This window comes from Larus michahellis, chromosome 9, assembly GCF_964199755.1.
Source record: "Larus michahellis chromosome 9, bLarMic1.1, whole genome shotgun sequence".
Taxonomy (NCBI): Eukaryota; Metazoa; Chordata; class Aves; order Charadriiformes; family Laridae; genus Larus; species Larus michahellis.
In genome coordinates, this window is record NC_133904.1 from 41,829,473 (window position 1) to 41,855,652 (window position 26,180).

General features: G+C 40.7%; 1 protein-coding gene across 3 annotated transcripts in view; it reads left to right on the top strand.

Annotated features, from left to right (window-relative positions):
- TBC1D8B (TBC1 domain family member 8B) overlaps positions 1-24,349 on the top strand; it is a 39,979-nt gene extending 15,630 nt beyond the window's left edge. The window contains exons 6-21 of one of the 3 annotated variants that reach the window (XM_074601595.1): positions 109-316; positions 1,911-2,078; positions 2,997-3,146; positions 6,132-6,282; positions 7,679-7,893; positions 8,337-8,454; positions 9,149-9,434; positions 10,632-10,761; positions 14,068-14,166; positions 15,302-15,370; positions 15,585-15,825; positions 16,702-16,767; positions 17,057-17,140; positions 18,026-18,082; positions 18,377-18,477; positions 18,811-24,349. In XM_074601595.1, the coding sequence (XP_074457696.1) occupies positions 109-316; positions 1,911-2,078; positions 2,997-3,146; positions 6,132-6,282; positions 7,679-7,893; positions 8,337-8,454; positions 9,149-9,434; positions 10,632-10,761; positions 14,068-14,166; positions 15,302-15,370; positions 15,585-15,825; positions 16,702-16,767; positions 17,057-17,140; positions 18,026-18,082; positions 18,377-18,477; positions 18,811-19,221 (2,554 nt within the window). In that variant the 3' untranslated portion in view covers positions 19,222-24,349. Of the gene's footprint in view, positions 1-108; positions 317-1,910; positions 2,079-2,996; positions 3,147-6,131; positions 6,283-7,678; positions 7,894-8,336; positions 8,455-9,148; positions 9,435-10,631; positions 10,778-14,067; positions 14,167-15,301; positions 15,371-15,584; positions 15,826-16,701; positions 16,768-17,056; positions 17,141-18,025; positions 18,083-18,376; positions 18,478-18,810 lie in introns of those variants that run through there. The other 2 variants (XM_074601596.1, XR_012589137.1) reach the window with 2 other exon arrangements.
- The last annotated feature ends 1,831 nt before the right edge of the window (positions 24,350-26,180 follow it).

Here is a 26,180-nt window from a genome sequence, read left to right on the forward strand (position 1 = left end):
CTCTTTTCCCAAGGACTTTTTACCTTTTGTATTTGTAAAGACATTTTAAACTTATGTAATTTTTCTTTTCTCTCACCTCCCCTGTTTTTTGTTTTGTTTTTAATCCAGAGGCCTAGAGAGCCGTGCCCACAGTGAGCAGTTTAGTGCATTCTTCAGGCTACCCAAAGAAGAGACCTTGAAAGAAGTTCATGAGTGCTTCTTATGGGTTCCTTTCAGTCATTACAACACCCATGGGAAAATGTGCATTTCAGAAAACTACATCTGCTTTGCTAGCCAGGATGGCAGCCTGTGCAGTGTAATCATTCCATTAAGAGAGGTAATGCAAACTTCGAGTCAGAGCCAGTTATACCAGAAATTTTGCACATGTGTAGTTTAATGCCAGTTTAGCAGATTTTCATTAGGATCTGCTTACTTTACATGATGTCATATGTTTCCCCCTACCTTGGATACTGCATGTAGGAATTCTGTTTGTAGATTTATAGAACTACTTTCATGTTTCATCTTTGTTCCCTATATCCTTTTTCCCTTTTCTATTTACCCTGATTTCTGTAGCTGGATCCAGAATCCAAATTTTGAAATACTTTTTTTTTTTAATTAAAAAGCTTTTGCTTAATTCTTGAAGTTGGGTTACTGAGAGATTCTTAACACATAAAGAATTGTAGAGGGTCTTGAAGACTAGTAATCGCTCTTCTGTGTTTCTTTCTTAGCTCAGTAGTGCTAAAAAAATTCTTTTTGCAGCAATTGAGCAGCGCTGTCTGTTCAAAAGTCTATGGGAAAAATCCATTGACAGTCGTCAGTGAACAAGTATCAATGCCATTACAGCTGATAGTCTCTACAGACTGAATAAGGACCATCTTGTAAAGGACACAGCATTCATGTTTCTATAGAGTACTACAGCTAGACCGTGGAGTAACTTCTGGGGAAAAAAGCCCTTCCATCCCTCTCTTGACTTCATGTGATCTGGGACATTGCCACATTTCAGTTTCCCAATGTTAAAAGCTTTTCATCAGCACCCAGACATATTTTACAGTAGCCTGAAAATTAACCAGGTTCTGTAATTGCTCTAGATGCTCTGTGTACATATTGCCTGACATAAGACACCTGACATAGGGGCGCGAGCTGAGCTAAGTTCAGCAATACCCTTGATGTTCCCCGCCCAGATAAAGCAATTTATTTGATCACCTGTAAATAGTCCTGCAAACAATAGAGACTTCCATAACATGTGAAAAACAAGAAGAGGCTGTGTTCAAGGAGCTGACTCTAATTTTATTCTTGTGGATCGTCAGGCCCTCGCTATTTTTTCTACAGTACTGCAGAGTTACTTTATTTCAGTGGTCTTTGATCTTTTACCTAGAACATTGTAAAAGCATCAGCAATGGCAGTCAGTCGAGCTATTCATGACTGTCTCACTTGTACTTGCATTATTAAAGTGTGTTAACTGCTCTAATCTGTAACTGTTCTGTCATGGCAATTAAAATCAGCTCCAGCTGTCATGTATTATGACAGCTATCTTTGAAAGGGTATTCTCAGTGGAAATTCATTCTTGTGAAACTTGTTTCATTTGATTACTTGCAAAAGCCATGTTTGGTCTGCTTTTGGATGGTAAGAAAAAAAGTAACAGCTTTGGCAGGTAGAAGGAGGCAAGGTTTTCAAATAAGTTCAGCACTCACAGCTGGGAAAATGTTTTCAAAGATTTTTGGTACTCTTGTCAAAAATCTATCACATAATACTTATTACCTTGTGCCAAAATAGCTGCAGACCACTGAGCTTTAAAGTAGTGAGTTTTTTACTTGTGTTACTGATTCTGCTTGTGTGGGGCTTAATACTGCATTTTCATGTATGCAGATTTTCTCTTTTAGAAGTAAGCTGGTAAAATTTCTTGCCTAATTTATGTATCCTTGCTTCCATAGGTCACAGGGGTGGATAAGCCAGATCCAGCCAACAGAGGAGTCAGCATTAGTACCAAAGGAAAAACAGCTTTTCGTTTCACAGAGGTTAGAGATTTCGAACAGCTTGTGGCAAAGCTCAGAATGAAATGCAATGCAACTTCAAGTCCACAACACATCATAAATACAGAGGTAACTGCTCCGTTAATTCTGATTTCCTAGTACCTAGGAATAATGTTGTGTAGTCTTACTCAGAGTTTATGTATCGTTGTCATTGTTTTGCTCTGTAATGCTATACATTCATATTTAAGGATGAATCTAGACATAAGATGGGGAACAACGTCTGCTGGACCTCTAGATTTCAAGTTGTCTAAATTTCTTTTTCTTAAGGGTTAGAAGGCAAAAATGAGTAATAAAAGCAAGATAGTTTGATATCAGCAGAAATCCTCAGCTGATAAGGGTACAGCACAGCCCTGGGAGACCTGAGTGGTAGGGTCTGCTGGTCAGGGGTGTTCCCTTTTAGATTACTTTATTTCAGGTTGTATCTGGATTGTTTTGACATACCATGCTAAGTCATGTACCTCTGGTTTTAAGGTGTGGAAAAATAAATAACTCTGAGCCCGTACGAAAAAGAATGTGTTAAACAATGGTGCTACTGTGAATACATTCGGTTCTGGGTTCTTTTAGTTTGTTTTCCATCAGGATTTGAAAAACAGTCCAGGTTCTAATGCTGGATTTTAAATGCTCTCAGCATTTCTGTATAGTTCAGTGTATGGCTCCATTTAAATTAATGTCTTTCTGCTGACTTCAGTGGTGATGGGTGGGCAGGCCTCCCTAACTGTTACAGTTCTCATTGTTTATATTTCTCCTTTCATAATTAAGTTTTTGGCTGTAGAGATGAATTTTTTTTTCCAGTGCAACCTCCTGAAAGCCCACCTGTGCAGAGCAGGGATTGCTGGTTTTCACTTATTTTGGAAGTTTGTATCTGGTACCTGTAACTTAATATAACGAACAATGATGGTCTAGAAGCAAAATGGTTTCTGGTGTCAGCGCCGCTTCTTGAAGGATTGTTTGGCATTTGTAAACACCACTGTTAAATTTTTTTTCAAGGTTGCAGCTAGTTTTGCCTCTGACATTCCGAAGGATTTTGATGCGGGACCGTCAAAGATGGGTCAGAGAGATAACAGCAAAACTGTCAGTACAGAAGCCCTAATGACTGTCTACCATCCTCAGGATGCTGAGAATCTAGACTCTAAAATGGTAAGGGATAAAATGACCAACAGTTTTTGGACTCTAATTGGAAAGGACTGAAGTATTTTCAAAATGTATTCCAGCAAGGCTGCTTATTTCCTCTGGGGCTTTGCCAGTCCTCTTTCATCTGCATTTTCTGTGTTTGGAGTCCACAGGGTGCTTATTCATGGCTCCATTCAATTTTCTGCTCATCTTGTTTGATAATGATATGCCTTATCTTCATGGAGCTAATTCCTCCTGCTCTTCCACCCCTCAGGGAAGAGTTGGCTGTTTGTTTTGTGATAGTGAACATGTTTCATATCTATCTGAATTGTCAAGATACAAAGTCGCTACAAACTCTTTGGGGGCAAGGAGAATGTTATCAAGAAATTGACTTAATTTCTTCGTTGTTTCATTCTTTTGCGCTTCTGTCTAACAAAGTCATCCTCTGGAGAATGTTTTTTTTCTTTGGTTTTTTTTCCCAATTGTTTTTTCAGTAGGACATCCTATTTTTGTTTCTTCATAGTGTGTGCAAGAAGATAGAAAGGTTTTATTTTAAAAGGAAGTCTTTCAGCAGTACTGGGTAAATTAAGATATGGAATTTTTGATATTAGAAATGTCAAAAAATAAACACCCTTTAGGCAGGAGAAAAGGCAATCCAGGTTTTTAAGTTCTGCTTTTTTATAGTGTGTTGAACAGAAGTGGACAAAACCTGCTGATCCTTTCAGCACCTTTAATTGCTTTAACAATGTTAAACCTTAACTGCTGCATGCACAGAAAACGTAGTGGCGATGTTCACCTTGTCTCAGCCCTGGAGCCTTGCATGAGTTGGAGCACGTCGGTTGCTTTGCTGCAGAGAAACTGAATTGCGTTTTAGGTGCATAATCAATAGTTTATTAGTAATCTGGTACTTTACAAAGGATCTATTTCACTGTTTCTACTATCTCCGCCTCCTTCTACGCTGCCCGTAAAATGCCTGTAACTTCAATTTTGTTTGAATGGGGAATTTTTGCCAGTTTCCTTTCTGTGAAGCAGGTTTTACTTACGTGGCTGATCCTACAGGCATACAGTGTTATCTTCTCTGTTGACAGAAATTGCTTGTTTGTAAAAATGTTCTATCTGCTTGATAAATATTTGATTAAATGTAAAACCTGTATGGGCATAAGTGTTTTCAGCTATTAGTTCCCTCCTTAATGCATCTAAACTTCATTCTCCTGCAAATTTTCGTGATTATTTATTGTCTCCTAGTGCTATTTGGAGCTCATGTAAATAAACTGAGGGAAGATTGAGAAACTGTGGGAGAATAATGTCACTGATGTCATGTCATGCCATCCCTCTGTGTGCTTTCCACCATTTGTAGCTGTTCTGTTCCAAATCTGTCAACTAGTATAATGCAACAAAGCATGATGAATAAAAAAAAAAAGGAAGCAACCTGTTTTGCCTGTTGAGTTTCTGAGGGATATTATTTCATCTGTAACAGAGTTAGTACATTTTTTTTGCTGTTAGCAAAGAGCGGTTCATAGACATGTTGAAATCAAAATATGTTAATTTATCAGAGTAATTAAGCAGGTGTCTGTGACACCGAGCTGACTTTGCAAATAATCACTTGCTTGGTTTCATTGCGCCATCATGGCCAAATATTTTTTCTCATAGTTCATTTGTTAGAGCTCTCAAATTAGCACAGAGAAACCTGCCACCACACATAAGCAATCTGAACCTTCTCTTCACCCCGTCTTTCCTGTTTGTCTTTTCTACTGTTTCCATTCAATTTCATCTTTTTTCCTTCTTTTGTTGATTTACCCTTTACCAAGAAAATGTTACGCTGTTTATCACAAAGCAGCAACAGAAAACAGGATATTTTAAAATTGGCCCAAGTTACAATAAGCAGATTTGTTTGTATGTATGTATCATACAATCATATACATATATATATATTTACATGGAAAAAAACCTGAAAAAGAAACTTACAGAGGGAGTTTTAATGTACCTCTATTTTTTTGCCATATGAATTATATGAAATGTTAAATTTGCTTATCTATTATGCTGGCAATGTGTTTTTGGAACACCTCAGGAGGATTACAATGGCAGAAATTGTCTGCACAGCTGCACCTTGCACTGGTTAGCTGTCTTACTGCTTTATCACTGGCCATTGACTCCCTTTAAGTCCCTTATACTTTGTGGTCCTTTAACAGTAATGTAGTTTTTGCTGATGTGGTTGCAGATCGTTCAATCTAGAGGTTAACAAATAGGGCTGTCTACCTATTGATTTATTTAAAAAAAAAGTTTAGCAGAATAGTGAACAATAAAACATATCAAATAGATGGTGATGACTTCATTTAAAATGAAAATCCAGCTTGCATACAGTTATTGCTGTTTACGGGTAGGAATCATTCCCACGTGGGAATTAAGGAAAAAAGTTGAACTTAGGAGTGGCTTGAAAAAGGTGAAAGGGAGTGATTGTTTGCTGTCTTAATGCAGCAACAAGGGGGCTTCAAGTGAAGTTAGAAGGCGGCAGGTTTGTCGAGGTTCAGACAGCAGTTTGCAGGGAAAAATCTGCTGTATGTTGTTAAGTTCAGAGAGATTGCCTCTGCTGAGCAGGTGCCCGTGCTTCTATTTGCTGGAGGATGGAGGAGGATTTTACAGATGTTTGCTTGTCCTTACTGTCCTGTGGCATTTGCTGTTGGTTTCTGTCAGATGGATACTGGCTTAGATGTACCCTTTGTCTGATCTGGTATAGACGTTCTTGCAATTATATACTTTAAAGACTAGTAGGTCATGCAGGAGCTTGCATTGTGCGCCAAACTTAGACTATGCATAGGTTAGATTTTGCTCTGATTTGCATCAGCATTCATTTCACATATCAATATGGGTGCCAGTGCTGTCATTTCCAGTTCGTATGACTATATCTGAGAGCAAAATTTGGTTCTGTTCTCTGAAACATGAGGAAAATCTTCCAGTCTACTTAATGCCTGTTGTCCAGTCTACTTAATGCTTGTTGTCTTCTGCTTTTCATAGTTGAAAGAAAAAATGAAAGAACAGTCCTGGAACATTCTCTTTGTCGAACGTGGACATGGTGTCAGTATGTTTCGAACAAAGAAGACTCGAGACCTAGTTGTAAGAGGGATCCCGGAGGCATTAAGAGGAGAGCTCTGGCTACTCTTCTCAGGTATTGCATAGCAAGTATAATTGATTCATTTTGTGGACTCTCCGGTATGGTTGTTCAAGTTACTGGCTGAATGTAGTCTGACAAATAATGCTGTTCCCTCTGGCAATTTGTCCAAATCTTTCTGAAGAAAGACACTTCAAAATGATGAACAGGATAATTTTCTCTGTTATTTATATTGCATTGATTCAAACTAAACCTGCATCTGTTTCTTTTACAACAAACTCAATTGAAAAATAAGGAAAAGAATACATGCTGTTCCGGGGGACAGTCGGTTTCAGCAATGCCTCTTTACTTACTAAAAAGAAAAGCATGAATATGGAACTATGTTTCAATTGTTTTGATTTAAGCTTTCTGAGAGGATAGCGTTACCAGACACACAAAAAAAATGTTTTCCTGACAAAGAATTTGGCCCCAGTTATTGGCAGCTCTTTGCTATATGCTGTTGCGTGGTTTAAGAGTGAGATGTACAGGAACTGTGGACTCTCTTACACATGTGGGATCTCTTGACAAAGCTCTCAATGTGCTTTTGTGGCTTTTTTCTGTAGAACACGTCTGTGTCAGAGCACTTCACTTGAGGAAATGGAGGCCCAGGGAATTAAGACAGTGCTTTACAACACCTCTGTGCTCTTTCTATTCCTGTTCACTGAAACACTTAGAGAAGCAGCAGCCATTGACTTGATCAGGGTCATACAAGAAATCTGTGTCAGATTCAGAAAACGAGCTGCAGATTTTGAGGAACCACCCAGGACCTTATCTGCCAGCTGTACTCACTGTGTTCCCCTGGGCAGAGCTTCCTGCTGTTCCAGAGGATCTGTTTAGTATAACAAATGCCTTTTGTACTCTTCATTCAGCCTACTGCACGGTAGTTCCTTCTGAGGACATACGAACACGGATTTATCTTTGCTAGTGTTCTTTGAACGTTTACATAAGCATTTATGCTTCTGTTACCAGACTGGTATCTCTGTCTTGGAAGGTGTTGACGTTAAATTTATGGAATTAATTAGGTAAATATCAGTCCTTTGCCTAGTTTTTCTAATCTGTTCCCAGCTCTTCAAATGGAAATGTATTATGTTTGCCAGAAAACTTGGGCAAAATTGTAGGTGAAAGGAAGCTTCCTCCTGCCCCCAGTGAAAGAAAAAAGTAAGTAAAAATCAACTTTGTAATGGAAAGTGACTTAGATTTCCTCCAAGCCTTATTTTGTTTTGCTTTTCTGTTTTCATTTCAGAGTAATTCCTTTAATTTCAGTAGAATTACTCTGATACATTACTGCAGTAACATCTGGAGGAGATTCATGAGATACCTCAGTAGTCACCAAAAATTTTTATACAAATTGCAGACAATCACGTGGATACTTTACTGTTGTCCTCTAATACTGTGCAATACAATGTATTGACAGGTGCTGTCAATGATATGGCATCCAACCCTGGTTATTACACTGACTTGGTGGAAAAGTCCTTAGGAACATGCACTTTAGCTACTGATGAAATTGAACGAGATCTACGTCGCTCCTTACCTGAGCATCCTGCTTTTCAAAGTGACACGGGAATTTCTGCACTCAGGAGAGTTCTTACAGCTTATGCATACAGGAATCCCCAAATTGGATATTGTCAGGTACAGCAGTTTTGAGACTCTTAGTGTTGGTTGTCTAAATATTAGTTCATGATGTCAGTATAGTGGCGCCTCATAAAATCAATAAATATGTAATGGTTTCTTGCTCAGTGGTTCACTTTGCTTGTTTCATCCCGCTATGTAGCATGAGTTTTTACATTGGTCTTGAATTTATTGATAAATGCTGTCGTGTCCACTTCAAATATTCCTTTGCATTCTTACTAGACTTTTAGCACTTAAAATATTTTTATGTAGTTTAAATACTACGCTCTGTATTTAATAATATAGAGGTAAAAGTCTTATACTGGATATGTCTGTAGGTTATCCTAGCACTCTACAAATGCGCTGTAAAGTGCTTTCAGAAATACAAATTTTAAGAAATTACAACAGTTGTGTTTTTACCATCTTTCCTCATAAATGCTTCCTTTCCTGTTTAAATGTTACAGGCAATGAATATTTTGACATCAGTACTTCTGCTGTACGCTAAAGAGGAGGAAGCATTCTGGCTTTTGGTTGCTGTGTGTGAAAGGATGCTACCGGATTATTTCAATCGTCGAATCATCGGTAACATCCATCTGTCTTTTTATCTATCTAGAATTGAATGTAAATTATCTGTAAATGATCATTCATTAAGAACAAATGCACGGAATGAGCTGAAGGCTGAACAGTGGAAAGAAGCGGTTGCATTTGGTTTCAGTATTGTGAAGTAGAAAATGGAAGTTACTGAGAATGTCCTGAGACTTCTCCTTAAGCAGGAGTGGACATGATTTTCAGATATTGTCATCACTCTAGGCATAACTCCTTGGGAAGTAGTCTGTTATACTGTTCTTTTGGAATTATAACTGCAATTCATGCTAGCTTAAATAAAGGAAAAAGAGTTACTTTGGTTCAGACTTAATCTTTGATCTCATGAACTCAGTACTTGCATGTGTATAAGCTAGAAGAAAATTGGATGTGAAATTTCTCTCTAATTGCAGAGGGGGTGTATCGGCTGTCAGGAGAATCACTGGAAGTAGCCACGCACTCAGAAAAGTGCTAACATGCTTTATAGCATGGAGCAAGGCTCTGGCCCCATGCACAGAGTGCATAGGTTCCAGCACAGGGAAGGAAGTCAATGGTGCCATGCAGCTAGGCCTCTCTTTGCTTTTACAACAAACTTGCATTAGGACAGGGGCTTTCTTTCTGGCCGGTGCTCTGAGAAAAGTATGCTTCTCGCTATTAAGATTTGGGTGGTGGTTTTGTTATCCTTTCCCTGCAGGTGCCTTGGTAGATCAGGCAGTGTTTGAAGAGCTCATCAGGGTTCATCTGCCTCAGTTGACAGACCACATGACGGACATGACTTTTTTCTCCTCGGTCTCTCTCTCCTGGTTCCTTACCCTTTTTATCAGTGTGCTGCCTATTGAAAGTGCAGTCAATGTGGTGGACTGTTTCTTCTATGATGGAATAAAGGCAATCTTGCAGCTGGGTCTCGCAGTGCTGGAATACAACATGGAGAAGTTGCTGACTTGTAAGGATGATGCAGAAGCAGTCACAGTTCTTAACAGGTATCAGTGCGACTGTTATTCTTACAGGCTGCGTAGCAGCTGGTATAATTGCAAATGTGCAAGTCATTCTGGGGCAGCTGAGAAGACATCTGGACAAGACTTCCAAAGGCTTCAAAGGAATTAAGTGTTCATCTTGGGCTGAAATTCTGGAAGGGGTGGCTGGAAAGTGTACTCGGAGCCTCTGAAAGTCCCATGCTCCATTAAAGTTCTTCTAAAATCACAGAATCACAGAATGGCAGGGGTTGGAAGGGGCCTCTGGAGATCATCTAGTCCAACCCCCCTGCCAGAGCAGGGTCACCTAGAGCAGGTGGCACGGGAACGCGTCCAGGCGGGTTTGGAGTGTCTCCAGAGACGGAGCCTCCACCACCTCTCTGGGCAGCCTGTTCCAGTGCTCTGCCACCCTCAAAGTGAAGAAGTTCCTCCTCACGTTTAGGTGGCATTTTGTGTATTTTAAAGTAAAAGCAATGTGATTTTTGCCTGGAATTTATATCACTTATAGAAGGTGGCTTTCCTTAATAATGAGGTGACACTAAGACTGTTCCAAACAGTTCGGGACATTTAAATGTTGCATGTTTGAATAGGGCAGGAGCTAGAGTATTAATAAGGAAAATGTAGTTTTTATTATGAGACCGTGCAGCCTGGTATTTATTGAAAAACCTAGCTGTACTCATTTCAATATTTAACACTTAAGAAACCTAACAGTAAGAGCACATTTAAAATCTAGAAGTGTGGTGAAATTTTAATTTTCACTTGAATAAAACAAGTTGCGTTTCCACTTGACACCCAAGATTTTGATGATTGTTATGAACTCCTTTTGAGCTCTTGCTTTCAACATTTTATCTGGCTGTAACACTTCTGTTGCACAGTTAATCCAGCCTGCTGCGTGATGGTATATTTAAAAAATTATTACAGTAGTTTGCCTCTCCTCAAGAAAAAGGAAGCTATCAGTCCGTAGATATATGTTCCTCGATGCTGGCAAAGGAATTAGCAGCCTCCATAATGGATCTGTCTTCTCTGGGTAGCCAGTTCCCATGTTTGCATATCTTTGTTACTATTACAGCATATTTGTGCTACACATGCTGATATTCTTTGCTCTTTCCCATTCTCTGCACACTTTTTCTTTAGTAGATGCTGATGTTATTGTTTTGTTGTGATAAACTGGTTCCTGCTGATTTCTCCTGTGTTTGCTTTGTGCAGATTTTTTGACAGTGTCACTAACAAAGACAGTCCTTTGCCTCCGGCTGTGCAGCAGGGCTCCAACCTCAGCGATACGACGAGTGACCATCCAAAAGTGGACATTACTGATTTGATCCGAGAGTCAAATGAAGTATGTGTTCTTGTGGGTATGTTTTCGCATTGCGTGCAGTGTTTACATTGCATGGGCTACCTTAAAAATAGTGCAGCTGCGTTGTACAAACTAGAGTAGAAAATCTGTCTAGATTGGTAGAAATTGGGTTCAGTGTTTTGTTGAGCCTCATTGAAAACTTTAGAGGTTATGGGATAGGTTTGTTTTTGTATTGTTTTGTTTTTTTAACTGCCTGGAATGTGCTTGCTAGGCTGTCCTGAGCGTCCAGGGGTTCCCTAGGTTCATCACAGGTCATGTATTGCCATCCCTCATTCATTTTATTAGTATTTCAACTAAACGTCAAAGTACAGCAGAAATAGCCCTTGCATTTAGTAATTTGAAACTGATTACTGCGCATTGCAGATAGTGGTAACATTTGACATAACAACTCGTGCAGGAAACTGTTTACATGAGTAGTTTCTTGTACGGGTTAAATGCCTGTTTAGAGATGTGTTGGTTAGGAAGACCAGTTATGATCTTTTAGCACTTCCTTTCAATTTGCACGTTTGATTTCTGCAGCATCTAGCTTTGCAGCTCTGTACTAGGGAGGAGATAAGTCTGGCTTCTCCTTCTCCTTTTATCCTCAGATTTTTGTGAGGCATTTCCTTCCTTGGCATGATTTTTGTCAGGGTATTAATCCATTTGTAGATAGGTTTCTGCTCAGCCCACCCGAAGTGAAAGGCAAGTTGAGAGAAGAGATTTGTTCACGTTTTGTTTTTTTCTATTAGCTGGTTTCTTTTATCTATATGATACTTTTTTTTTTTTTTTTTTTTTTTTTGCTTATCTGATTCTCAGTCATAGGTTTCTAATGATAGATCCACAATACATCTCTTTTGGAAAAATGTCCTGGCCTTGACTCAGAAAAGATAAACTAATTATAATTTGTATAATTTAGGAACTATCTCTTTTGCTTTTACTGAGAAGAGGGCATTGCCCTTAGTGGGGTGAACAAAGACAAGAATCAGAAATTCAAGTACTTTTGAAGTGTCTTTATAGCATTGGTCTAATCATATAAAAAGTCTGAAGAGTTCCAAAAAGGAGCAGAATAAAGAACAGAGATGGTAAATAAAGAAACACTGTATGTTGCATTCTGAAGTGTAAGCTGAAGCTTTCATAGAGATGGAATCATTACTGAAAGACAAAGCAAAAGAAACTCCCTTTCTTTTTGCCCTGCCTTTGCAGGCAGGTGACTGGACCAGAGCAATAGCCTCTGATTTGGTATGGCTTTGAACATTGATTTGGGCAGATCCTTGAACCTGAATCTCCCATTTCCAAATTGACAGCCCTGTTCCTAGGCCTGTATCCCCATTTCTATCTTAAAGCCCCTTTTTTGGATGCAAATTTTTCTTTTCAGTTGAAACTGAATTTCTTCAACGCTGGTAAGCGTCACAACCTCTTGTTTGAGTACTGCTGATACTAAGTGAGAGTCAATTTCCTGCTTCCCATTTTGACCAGACAGTTAATTTCAACACAATTCTGTTCTGGTGAAGGGTTTTATTTTCGTATCACTGTGGAAGTAAAATAAATTGCAAAATGGGAAGATTGCTGCAATGGGGAGTTGTCATTCTGCAGATAGGTCTAGTTACAGATCATGAATAAATGAACAGAGATGTTTTGTGATACTGTTGCTTTGCGTGGGTGTTCACAAGGTAAATGAGATTAAGTGAAAAGATACAGAGTTGAATTTTTAAAATTATGAGCAGTTTCATGCCGTTATGGGTCAGGCACAAATGCAAGACTCATTCTTCGTCAGTGTAATCAGGTATGAAGGAGTCATGAACTAGTAAATAGAAGAACGTATAACATTTTGTCACATCACACTAATTCAGAGTTAGATTATACATCTTGTTTATATTCTTACTGAGACCATTGCACAATATCAGTGCCCAGAGGCCACACCAGTGAATGAGTTGCTCAGAGATGCAATTTCTTTCTGCTTCCTCTTTGTTCCAAGTCAGAAGAACGCTGGTAATGGTCTTCACAGGAACATAGACGTACAGTTCTGGAAGAGAACTCCACAGGTCATTCAGTTCAGCTCCCTGTCCAGAACACACTCAGATCATCCTTGAAAAAATATCTAATGTTGTTAAAACACTTCAACAAAAGAGAATCTGCAAAAACTTTAGCCCATTGCAGGGTGTCTCTGCCCTTGTCAGAAAACATCCTAATATCCAGTATAGTTCCTCTTGGATGCTCTATTGGGTGCGCTGTTGAGGATAGTCGACTGCAGTTTTCTCTGCAATTCCTTTTTGCTATTAGGTTGTTGTTGTTGTTCATCACTTACCCTTTTAACTCTAATCTTTTCTAGATTCAATACAACCAGTGTTTCTAACCTTTCCTCAAAGTTTATGTGCTCAGACTCTTTATGGCTGTGTTGCAGTTTTTCATATCTTGTTCAAAGTGCACTGTTGAAAAGGGGAGCAAGATTGCAGAAAAACTTCTGAAAATCCTGCCTAGTTTGTTCATTTATCACTCATTTGTTCTCAAAGTTTGTTATTGGAACCAGTTGCGCACATGGTGCGTGGTGATCGTGGTTAGGCCATGTCTTCCTTGTTGCATTTGCTGCTGAAGAGTGTCAAAAACCTTACAGAAGTAAAGACGTATCCTGTCCACTGTTTCAGTGCTACACACTAGACTGAATTTCCTCATTAGGAGGAAATTAAATTGATTTGACATGATCTTGATAAAGACTGTTGGCCTGTTTTGATTTATTGTGGCTGTTTCTATTTAGATTTTAATTGTTTAATAATTTTTTCCATGATTTCTCTGGGAATTTGTTTCGAGTTTTTGCCTACTATCCCACTTTTCTTTAAAGGTAAATGTATTTATTCTACTCCAATGCTCAGACACCTTCCCTGTCCTTCAGAAATTCCAGGGGTAGCTAGGACTGGTTCAGAAATTACGTCAGCTAATTTCTGAAGTTCACTAGAGTGAACTTCACACCCTGATAACATACACATCTTAGACTTTGTTTCCCTGCAGTAGTCACCATGTGATAGCAGAGTTGGATATAGAGCTGATATGTGGTAAAATCCCTTCCTTTGTCTTCCCACACAGTGACCTTTCCAGTTTCGTCTTTCTCCATCACTCTTTGAAACATCTTCCCTTTTAAAAGTTACGCTGTTTAGGAGAATGTTAGTGCTCCAATAAATGACTTTTTGCTCAGAGTTTCTGGGATCTTCCTTTGTGTCCATACCTGTATTGTACTTAGATGCAAGAAAGACAAAAATGCCTGCTTAGATGTGTCTAGCAATAGTTGATTTCATGAAACGACACTTTTCTTCTTAGAGATACGGTGATATTCGATATGAGGATGTTGAGAGCATGCGCTGCAGGAACAGACTTTATGTGATCCAGACGTTAGAAGCTACGACCAAGCAGAATGTGGTGAGTGACTTGGAAGAGCTAAAAAAAGGAAATCTTGTTCCTTTTTGGAAAATTCTGAGAAGAGCTACATTTTCCAGGGCCAAATACATGATTTTATATGCTGAAATCTGGCTCGTCTGCAGGGTTTCTGTTAACTGACGTTTGGGTTTCAGTCTGTGAATCACAGCATGACCTTCTGGTCTTGTTACAAGTAACATCATTGCAGACAACTTCTAAAGGCTGACAATCTGTGAGACTTTGCATTGAGTGGAACAGGCTGACCTGTATGTCTGTCTGCTGTTGTTAAATTGTTAATGCATTTCTCTTGGAAGCATAGGCACTGTAAAATGTCCACAGTGCTACAGTAAAACAATTAATCACCTGCATTTTTACTCTGGGAAGCAATCCCAAATGTCACAGAAGAGATTGCTGTACTGCATTCAACAAGGGTTGCTTTTTGTCTGTGGTGTGTATGGATGTCTGTCATGCGTGCATGGCGTGGTGGCTCTTCAGCTGCCAATATCATCCTCTAAGTTCAGACTCCTGAATGAAGGTGGGGGTTGCAAGGTGCTTCCTTTGTTTTCTTCAGTGGCTCATTTCCTATAACTGATGATAATAAAAGTAGTGCTGCTTTCTGTAGTAAATGTGGCTTGTAGTAACTGAGACTAAATGCTGTTGGTTGTGCTAAGATGATAACTGTTGTATTTCATTTTACCAAACATAAGTACTGTGAAGATGGAACCTGGTCTTGTGGCTAACTTTGTTTTAAAAAGCTGTGAACCATAAAAATGAGGATTCAGCTTCACTGTTGAGAGCTGAACATGTGTTTGCCCATTATAAAAGAAGCTATAGGTTATATCATTATAAATAATTAAGTTTTGTCTCCTGGGTTTCATAGTGTAGGCTCCATGTATGCAAGTAGTGTGACTAGCTTTAAGCTCCCATTTTTGGGGGAGAAATTATTTCTTTTAGTCTATAATCTTCTGATTGCTTTTAAAAAGAAATTCTGTTCTTACTCCTAATTGTAATATGCCAAAACCTGGAATATTCAAACAGTGTCTTTTAATGTAAGGTTAAGTTTCCCAGTTCTTTATTCTATGGTTTTATTCCAAGGAGGGAAGAATCATTAATTAATTTTCTCTTAATTTTGTTTCAGCTACGTGTTGTGTCCCAGGATGTAAAATTCAATCCTAGTGATCTTGAAGAGCTTTATGAATTATTCAAGGTAACGTGCCATTTTCCTCACTTACCAAACATCCATCTTAGTGGTGGACTGTGTTGTGGGTGTGAAACAGTTTTAACAAATTGAGGTAGAAGCTAGATTCAACATATGTTTTACATGTCGGCTTTAAATCAAATTACATAGTTAACTTCCCACATCTTTCACCCAGAGAGAGTTGTTGTTTCAGAAAATCTAATATTTTATCTTTCCTTTGCAGAAGGAGCACTTTCTTTCCTGTTATTGGAATGTAAATAGTCCTGTCCTGCAACATCATGATGCCAGTCTGCCGTATCTTGAACAGTATCGGATTGATTGCCAGCAATTCAGGGTTCTCTGTCATCTCTTGAGCCCCTGGTCACACTGTGCCAACAGAGACTCACTTGCATTGTGGACATTCAGACTGATGGATGAGAGCTCCGATTGCCTTATAAACTTCAAACAATTTGCCTGTATTCTTGGTATGAGAACAACACGTGTGTGTAGCACATTCACAAGGGAACTCCATCTTGGGAGCGGTCCTGGAGTGTCTCACCTTCCATACACTATATAAAGAGCCTAAGGAGACTAGCCTCTTAACTTAGGGTTAAATAGTCTGATTTTTATCATGTGACATTAAATGCAAAGACTGTTTAAATCGCAAGCCAAGTCCTCAAAGTATATTTATAAGCTTGAGAGTGGGAGCTACACTATTTAGGTGAATGATAAAGGCTTCAGGTTACGGAACTGTGTTCTCATTTTCTTGTGTGTATTTCTCCATGAAATAGCTAACACAAGGCTTTACAAACTAGTAACTCTTCTGAGATGTTAATTCCGTATTTGAGCTTAAATTTAAATTTGATTTACCATCAAAATACCAGAAAATTAGGAAATGGTATGATCTCATTGCCCAACCTGTTTGGTTGATGATAAATGCTTCCTCATACTAAGCCATCTCATGCACAGATCGTGCAAGATGACCAATGCCTTATATCTGTGGGGAACTGAAAGTTTTCTTGACTTGCTATTCTGTTCATTTCCTCTTGTTTTCAAAATGGCATTGTTCAGGAAACAAAAATTCAAGGGAAAACGCTGAGAAGACATTAGTGCTATATTTCTTTGGTGCTGTGGTGTCATTCTAGTTAAGTCATAGACAGTGTTCTTTCCTCGGTGTAGGCAAACCCCAGGCTCAGCTGCAGGTGCTACTGCCTTCCTTAAGCTTCATCTCTAATTATACTCCATGTAAGGTAGAACACATCTCCAGTTCCAACCTCCCTGGGTTGTATTTGTTTAGGTTAAGAGGGTGTTTTAAAGTTTGGCCTGGTTAAACAGACTGTCTTGCCTCTTTCCTCTGACAGATACCATGTATAATGGAAGTTTCACTGACAAACTCAAGCTTCTTTTTAAGTTGCACATCCCTCCAGGTAAGTGAGAGGCAGTGGCATTCGGGGAGGGCTGTTCCTGTATCATCTTTGCATGGTTTATTTTTCTTAGCTTTACTTTTCTTCTTGTTGTCACCAATCCTGGATACAGTACAGTCTGGTAGCTGTAATACAGATACGTGTTTCTTCCAGAGTGATGTATTCCTTGGGAAGGACTTAATGTGTTCCAACACCATTTCTGTTCATAGGGACCGTTTATCTGGACAAAGTTTTTGCTTTTTATCACTGCTTTGGGAGCCCCTAAACCACTTTATTTGCTTATTTATTGCAGCTTTTACTGAAGTAGAATCTCTAAGCCCTTCCAAAGGTGGTGATCTTTCAAAAGAAGAACTGATCCACTTCAGCCAACTCAGTGGTAAGCTCCAGAGTGTGCGGCTTTGCCTGCAGACTATCAGACAGAATTTATTGATTATCTAGTGTTGAAAAATGGGGAGCTCGCTTCTGAAAACTAGTAAATCCAGTAAGTCGTATCACTGTTAACAAGAATCCTCTGCAAAGATCTTCTGTAGATAGTTACTTTTTCATAAAGAAGTGTAGAATTTGTGGATAGCTAGTCTGATGATTGAATTCAAAGGCCAAGGCTGTTCACATGGAAACGGGGGAGCTTAGTTGTCAACATTTTGCAGCGTACTAGGCAACCTGTTGCAGGGGTTGTTGAAGTGATGGCCATTTCACTTTTGCATTTAAGGCATAAAGGGATGACATTTCCTACCTCCAGAAATAAAATATCCTAATCCATAATTATTTTGAGGTACACAAGCAAGTATTTCAAAATCCTTTGCTTCCATTTTAAACCGAGTAAGCTGAAAAAAGTTCTGTGGGGTCTAAGTTTATGGAGTTGATAAAATATTCTGTTTGGAAAGTTGTGCGGTTTTACTTCTTTGGAAGACTGAGCCTTTTTGTTTTTTAAAAACTATCCAAAAGTGCCTTATCTGTAATACCTGAGTACTGTTCTCACCACTGTTCAAGACGTGGGCCATGAACATTATGGAGATTATTTGCTTGATATAACAGATTGCAGTTTCTTTTGTGATCTCCAGCCTCATGATGGCTTCTATTTTTATAGAAAGTATACAAAACTTACCATGTGGTTATATTTGGCCAAATCTGTGTTGACAACGTAGGGGTCAGTGAGGGTTGTGCTCCTTAAGGAAGGAATGTTTGATAAAAGCAAATGGACCATTGGTCCTCCTTTCTCAATTAAATAACTCTTTCTTCTTTTTCTCCCCCTAAACTGTAGTTTCATCTGTTGGGGATAGTCTTGAAAGTGATTCCTTGAAGAGCAGCCCAGAAAAAGGTAAAGAATCCTGGAGACCCATTTGGTAACTGCGTGTATTTTGGGGGAGTAGAGCTGGGAAAGTGGTGACAAAATATACTGAGTAACGTGATCTCTAGCATAGTGCTAACTTTATATCCACTTCTGTAAGTCTAGTCCTGGGGGGCGAGATCCTGTTTAGTCCTTGGCCCCACCACTCTGTTGAGAAGGAATGACATTGGGGATGCCAGTTCTTTTGCTCATCATCCCTCACGGGAAGCTTTTAGTTCTTGTTTGTTCACGTCTGTCTGGTTTTTTTTCCCCTTTTTTTTCAAGTAGGGAAGGGGAAGGTTGATATTCAGGCATATCTGAAGCAATGGCAAGATGAACTTCTTAAAAAAGAAGAAAACATTAAGGATTTGCCAAGAATGAATCAGGTGAACTGTCTGAGTCTTATTTAAGTCTGGTTTTGACTGCTGTTCATCCTTTAAGTCCTATTAGTAGCTTTCTAAAGGATTTGTAGGATCCCTTAAATTTCAGACCTTCACATTAATCATTCGATTATGAGTTTTTTAAACTGCTGTAACTGTAAGCTTATGAAAAGAGGGACTTTCAGACACACCTAGGTTTATCAGGGCTGGTTGGCGCCCGTATTATCATTAGAGCAGTTTTGTGCCTAGCAGCAGCAAGCACTGGGTTGAGATCACAAAGTGTAGTGAAACGGGACAGTTGTGTTTTCTCTGAATAATCTCCTCTGTATCTCTCTGTAGTCTCAGTTCATCCAGTTCTCAAAAACTCTGTACAATCTGTTCCATGGGGATCCTGAGGAGGAGCTGTTATATCGGGCTATAGCGGTGGTTACCAGCCTCCTCCTGAAAATGGAAGAAGTTGGGCGAAGACTGCAGAGTCCCACGTCACCAGTCAAAAGTCCAGTTGCCATTGTGGAGGTGCCTGCGGAAAGCCCCAGAAAAGGGCAGGAGGAAAGCAGCTCTGAGCAGGCTGAAGGCAGTAGAGCACAGAGTCTGAGAGGGAACCATGAGTGGTCTTTTGCCTTTGAACAGATTCTGGCATCCTTATTAAATGAACCAGCCTTTGTGAGATTTTTTGAGAAACCTCACGACATAAAAGTTAAAATAGAGAGTGCTAAAAATTTACAACTTAAAGCGAGAATCAGCGTGTAATTTTCTTTACCTTTGACTCTGAATTAACCACAGCATCAAGCACTTACAAATGAAGGTTGTCACTATGGAAATAGAGTCTGGTGTTTACATAGAGAATGGAGTTTGAAGAGTTAGCTTTAAATATCAGATTACTAGTAGGTAATGTAAATAAAAATAGTTTGAAGCACAATCACTTTCATGCATTGTTCATAACTTTCACTCCCCCAAAAAGTACTGAATAATAAACTGTCTTTACTGTGTTATTAAAATATGCAACATTGCTTGGAAATATTGGATGTGAGCTATTGCAAACCTATCTGAATGACAGCTTTTACAGTGTGGGTGACAGGTTCATTTCTATTACTGTGATAAAAGGAATGACTTCCAGCTGTTTTCACTTAAAAGGACTAGTGACAGCTTAGAGGTTGTCTTCCAGGTTAGTTTAATTAGTTATTTCCAAATTTGCATGTGGACTGGGATCAAAGCAGGGTGAAGACTAGGAATAGAGGCAATGGTAGGCACAAGAGCATGAGGTTAGAGACAAAAGTTGCCCTGCTCTCAATTCCTCTGCCTTGGTGTTACCGATGGTCCTGGACTCTTACAGATTCCAGCCCCTTGCCAGCAGTTTGCAGACTGCATTCTCCCAGCCCACGTCTCTGTTTTTGCAGTGAACAGCTGGTTTCCTGCTTTTCTTGCTCAGCCTGCGTATGAGTTCCCTTTCCCATTTTCACACCAATCCTCCTACAAGAGAGGTGAAAAGGATGGAAGCTTGTTTGGTCATCCAGGCTGCACGCTAGCAGCATGTCAAGCAAAAGCTAGAATAGACTGTTGAAATCAAGGGAAAAAGCAGGGGCTAAATCTGTCCGACCACATGGTGGTTGTCATTCGTCTTGCAAGAGGAGCCATTGTTGTCTTTTTAGGACCATGTCAATGAAATGTAAAGTTTTGCTTGTGTTTGGAAAGCGCAAGTACATACCATCTTTAGCTGCTCCATAGTTACCTGGATGCTGACTACTGAACTGCTAGGGATAGATTGCAATTGCTCCTTTGCCTACCCTGAGTCCATACCTCAACATAGGAATTATTTTTTCTTTTCTATAGCTCTCTAGATTAGTGCTGCTGTAATATTTTCTGCCTGCCAGGATTCATGGCAACAAGAAAATCCTCTGGAATCTGACTTGAAATATTTAATATATAAAAAAAATATGTAGTAAAGATGCTGTGGAGGCAAGCTGTGCCAGCGTTAACGCTGATAAATGTTGACTTTGAACCTTCGCTAGCTGGTGCTAGAATGGGTTGTGAGAAAGGGGGGAAGAGCTTGTATTTTAACAACTGAAAAAGTAAACTGGGACTCTCTGCTAAGCTAGTTAAAAATGGCTGTTTCTAAAGCCTGTGTGACAATCTTCCTCTGCAGAGCAGCGTTATTTTTATACTGAGCATGTTTTTTTTTGTAAAGAAGCAGAATGGGGACAGTATTCACAGAGGCTTTTCTTGCAATACCAATATGAACGAAGAGTAAAATGAAATTCTGACTTGTGTTTTAAGTACTGGGTGAAATCCATCACTGCAATTGGTGTTAAAGTTCCCATGCTGCTTCTAAAGAATACAGTTTTGACCAGGAGCAATGAATTTATGAATTAGTTCTTTTGGTCTCCCCCATACTCTCAGGTATTAATGTAAAATAAAGTTTTATTGAATGAACAGTAACTCCAACAACTATATCCTGTATGTGAGAAATGAGGAAGCTTTTTTCAGAAACCTTCACGAAGTAGTTACACTTGATGCAATATAATACTGATTTGTATTTATAACCTATAAAACCTAATATATCCATTCCTATAGCTATGTTTCTAAGGCAAAGTAGGGCAACACTGTGTCACTTTTAAAATATATTTACTTACTGTTTTCCTAATGTTTTAGAAATACAAAGCAGATGATGTTGTTGTTCTGGTCCAGGGCGTACTCAGATAAGATTTACTTTGTGAGTAATTCTTCTGCAAACAGCTGTGCTGAAATTAATGGAGCCCCATGAAAATAGATGCCCATCCAAAAAGCTTTTGTAGGTTTACGACGGATATTGTTAATTTCCAGAAGTAGTCAAAGCTCTGAACTCTGTGCTAAGATAGGAAAGTCTTAAAACTCAATGACATTTGTTTTGGTTGAGAGACAAGATGTTAAGATGAAGTACAGAAGACTGTACTGAAGGAACCTGCAAAATACAGTAGCCTTGTGACATTACTTGCTTTGGTTACGCAAAACTGAGCACCTTTTTAAAATACCATTTTCTGTTAGTGTCAATCCGAGAGACTGTGGAGCCATTACCAATTACGTAGTAGCTCTTGTCAGCTATCCTATCCATGTATAACGGGATTACCAGCATATATAGATATATTAAAAAAATAGATTTAACATGAAAAGTTATGATATGTAAGGGAATACTGACTTTTATTAACTGCATGGATTTTCTGTTGTTTATATTTTTTCCCAAAAAGGGTTGTGTCTTTTAGTCGTTGCTGTAACACACCTGCAGTTTGATCCGGCGAGACCAGTCGGAGCAGCCAGGCTTCCAGCCCCAGCAGGCCAGAGGGTGGCACGAGGTGACTTCCAGCAGCCTGGCAGCTCTCGGGCAGCTGCCTCGCTGCCAGGGTCTCCCTTTGGGAGCCTGTGGATCCTGGGCTGGTCCTTCGGGGAGAGCTAGATGTAGGAAATACCAGCGATTTCCAAGGCGCGTGACCCAGAGGTGTGCTTGCTGGGGTGCTTCCACAGTGTGCCATAAAACTGAGGGACACGTGTGCTTTGCTTGTGACAGAGTAACTCTGGAGTTAGTGTCTAGCTCCTTCCCTTTCCCATTGCGGAACAGGCTGGCTAACAAATACACACAGGTGTAGTTGGGACTGGGGGAGCAAGACCAATGGAAGCTCTTCAGCTCCAAAGGGACTTCAAAAACCCTTGACTTTAAAGCCCAGTGTAGTTGGGGCAGAGATCCCCATGCGATACAGCTTTTTGGCCATCTGAAGCTCTTGGTGATGCAAAGATGACCCCAGCTTCGCACCCTGTTGCATCAGGCCCCTGCGGGCGTGCACACACGCCGTCGCAGGACACCAGCTGCCACATGAGCTGGGAATTAAGCAGAAGTGTCAGCAAGGACGCTGGCGGTTGCAGGGTGTCTGACCCAGAATTACTCAGCTACTTTCCAAGGAGGTGGGGGGACTTTCCATTCGAATTGTAACATGGAAGTTTTCAGAAGCGTTTTTGAACTTGGAACAGTTCATGTACAAAGAGGAAGCAGCGTGAGTGAGTGAGTACTCATGTGTCAGGTCTCGTATCTGTGGTGGGTTTTGTGTTTTTTTTTCTGCAACAGTTTTCATGAAGTTATCTGTCTTTATTTTTTGATTCAGTCATAGGAAATAAATGAATGTGCATCGGTCAGAACAAAATAGACAGGCGTAGGTAGGATGTGGATTCCTAACACTAGTGATGCTGTTTGTACAGTTTTAAAATTGCACTACCTGCTGCAGTGGCACTAGTGTGACTTGGCAGCTCTGCCGCGGCGACTTCCCCTCACCCATCGCGGTGGCGGTTAGTGGGCGCTGCACGGTCCTTTCTAGTGGCTGGGCCGTTGCTATTGTTATTAGCCCCATAAGATCCCCACAGTCATTAGCCCAGGGGGTGGCCGGCAGCGCTGCCATGTTCCCTGGATGTTGCACTGCAGAGCGTGCGGCTCAGGGACCCTGTCGCCCTTCCAGGTGGCAGCCCTGGCCACCGTGAGGACCTGGCCGCCTGACCCCGTGCAGGGCTTGAACACGCGAGGTGAGGGAATAGCTCCACTAATAGGAAGAAAAATACGAGCCCTTTCCATCTTGGGAGAGAACTGCTTGTAATTCAACTGGTAGCATTTCCCGGGACATGGAAACGGTGCCAAGTGAGTCAGAGAAAGCATTCTGCCTTTCCGTCCATTCCTAGAACAAGCCACTTGTTCATCACGCTAACGGCTAGATAATAATGTATTTTTAAACAGTTTGCTACCACAGTGACTAAGAAATAGCTGTGTGTTGATTTTATTAGAAGTTTCTCATCCAGTTGTGCCGTACGAAGGTCTTGATTGCGATTGCAGGTGTTATCTGGACTATTCAAATAGTCCAACAAAAAGAAATATTCAGATTTGTTTCCAGAAAAATAGGCTATTGCGTCCTTTTTGCTATAGCTTTGTCACTTTACCAAGAAGGCAACACATGTTTGTGTTGGCAGGTTGGCTTTTTATACAATGTGTTGTATGCAGAGGTACTGTAAGACAAATGGGATATTAAATAAAAATTTGTTTCAAGAAAAAAAATAGTATCTTTGTTTGGGGCACTATTATTTCTCATGATGGACTGCTTCAGAAGTTCCTTCAGGAGCACTGGTCATGTTAAAGCCACATTTAGTCAGTGCTTTCCAAAGCAAGGTCCAAGCCCAAACCCATGCTAGGATGCCAGCCGCCCCAGAAGCGGAGGGAGAACAAAGAGGAGACACAGATTTTTGAAGCCTGGGACCAGTTTAGCCTTGCATACAGCCTGGGCTTGCGATGGAAAGCGAGTTAGCCCAGGAAGAGGACTGTTACTTGGTTTTGGCATCCAAATTAAACCATTTACAGTGTGCAGACATGGCTACACCGACTCTGATGCCTTGTTCTTGCTGAATTATGCATTGCCCCTATTGCTTCTGGCACTGGCCATGGAAATCCCATGGAAATCTCTGTCCCAAGCCCCATCCCTCCAATGTTTTTACACATAAATACGTGATGGCTGTTGCTCTCATGCCTCCTGGAGAACAAGGAGCAGATTCTGATCCCCAACAGACCCATACCACCCAGGGAATAACAACAGCGCATATTGTGTAAGACATCTTACAAGTAGTATTTTATTTTGTTGTCGTCTTTTTTTTTTTTTCTTTAAAATACTATATACAATCTGTTTAAAGCTTGTCAAAATGCACGGGCTCCCATTCAGTGGGGCTGTGCAGGGACATGGATTCAAGACAAGAATAAAATCTTTACTGTTCATCTTCATAAGACACTTCCTTTTCCCCATTACAAAATACTTTTAAGAATAGTAACATTTATAAATGTATCTATATTCAACATCATATAAAATAAACCAAGATTTATACTCAATTCTAAGATTTTTTTTCTCCTATTTTTTTTTTTTTACATGGAGTATATACAAAATATACAGTCACTTTTCACTGTGTTAGTCAAACCAGCCTGATTATACCCACCAGGCTTTAGCTTATATGTACAAATATGCTAAAAGTGCAAGACTTTTTATTAATTAAAGCTGCCTGTGTTTTCAGAGGTCTGGAATTGTGTGGCCTATACATATATTTTTATATATAGATACACATACATACATATGTATATTAAAAATACATATATCAGTATATCTATATATATATAGAGAGAGCGATTGTATATAGGTGCTTGTGCACTAGAAAGCCCCAGAACATTAATGACTAATAGGTCAACGCCGACACTGGAGCCCAGCCCCAAGGCAGGTGGCATCGGTCACGGTCCTGCCCTCTGCTTGTCACCAACGCGTGTGTTTTCGCCGAAGCACCTTGGCGGGGGGGGGATGTGAACCAAACCCACCAGCAACCCTCAATTCCAAATGGGTCCCAAAAAAAAAAACAACACAGGTCTTAGTTAACACCGAGGTAAACAAATACAAATCAACCTGAATAAAGAGATTTATTTATTCGTATATTTTTTTTGAGAATGAGTGAGTGACAATATAAGGCAAAAACCCCATGGCCTTGACTCAGCCTTCCCCCCAGCCTGGAGGCAGACGGAGCAGGGACCAAGCAAGTCCCAGAGAGGGACTGGGGGATTTTTGTCCTTTGGAGCATGTCTGGAAAACACGGCTCTACCCCTGCGGGAGCGCCGGGCATGGCGCAGACACCCACCACCCGCCAGCAGCTCAGCGAGTGGCTGGGGGGGGGGCCAGTGGGAATAAATGGGGGGGGGGGGGAGAGGGAGACGGGACACACATGATAAAGTGCATTTTAGGTCTCTTGTTTTAGCAAGGCCAATCTAACATGTAAACATCCCCGCAAACCTGTGCTCCTTGCCGGGAGGCTGCGAGAGGGGTGGCAGTGCCCCCCGCCAGCCCTCCCCGTCCCTGCGGCCCAGGGCTGCCATCAGAAGGGCTGTGTCCCTGGCACAGCCCCGTCCGGCACACCCACCGCCCCCCCCAAACCCATTCCCAACCCTCTGTTGTTGGACTTGCTTCCAAAGCCACAGCAACCCCAGAAAGCTACTCTGCCTTGGCTACTTCCCTACCAAGCCTGTTCAAAAGAACACCCCCAACGCCCCTGTCCCCAACCACCGCCACCTCCGAGGTCCATTTGATGGACACCTGCCGTGCCAGGGGTCACGTACGGTGACGGGACACTGCAGAACAGCCATGGTTGGGGCGGGGGGGGGATGCAGGTTTAATGGGCGAGGGAGGGAGGGAAATGCACGGCCTTTCCCCCCCCCACCAGCCACATCAGGCCACAAATTGTGCACAATAGTGGCATCCTAACGTAAATGCGTTTATTTGCCTCCCCACTAACACTATGTGCCAAGATAAGGGGGGAAAAAAAACAACAAACAAACACAAACAACCCTCCAAAATACAGCAACCCCTCCCGCCCCAACGTCATGAGAAACCCTGCTGTCTTGGGGATAGGGAGACCCAAAAAGTAATAATGCTTTTAAAAATAATAATAATAAAAAAAAAAATATTTCCCACCTCAAAGGCTGGGTGCTGTGTCCCCTCATGTGAAGCAGCAGCAAAAAGACAGACACACTGCCCCCCCCCCCAGCTCTCCCCAGGACTTGGGCTCCAAGAGCCAAGGGTGGGGGCTGTTATTAGTTCAGTTCCAGACTGCACCCAAAGGCAGGGGCTCCACATCCCACCGCCAGCAGTGAGGTGACCCCGGCCCACGGCTCTGCTGTAGCC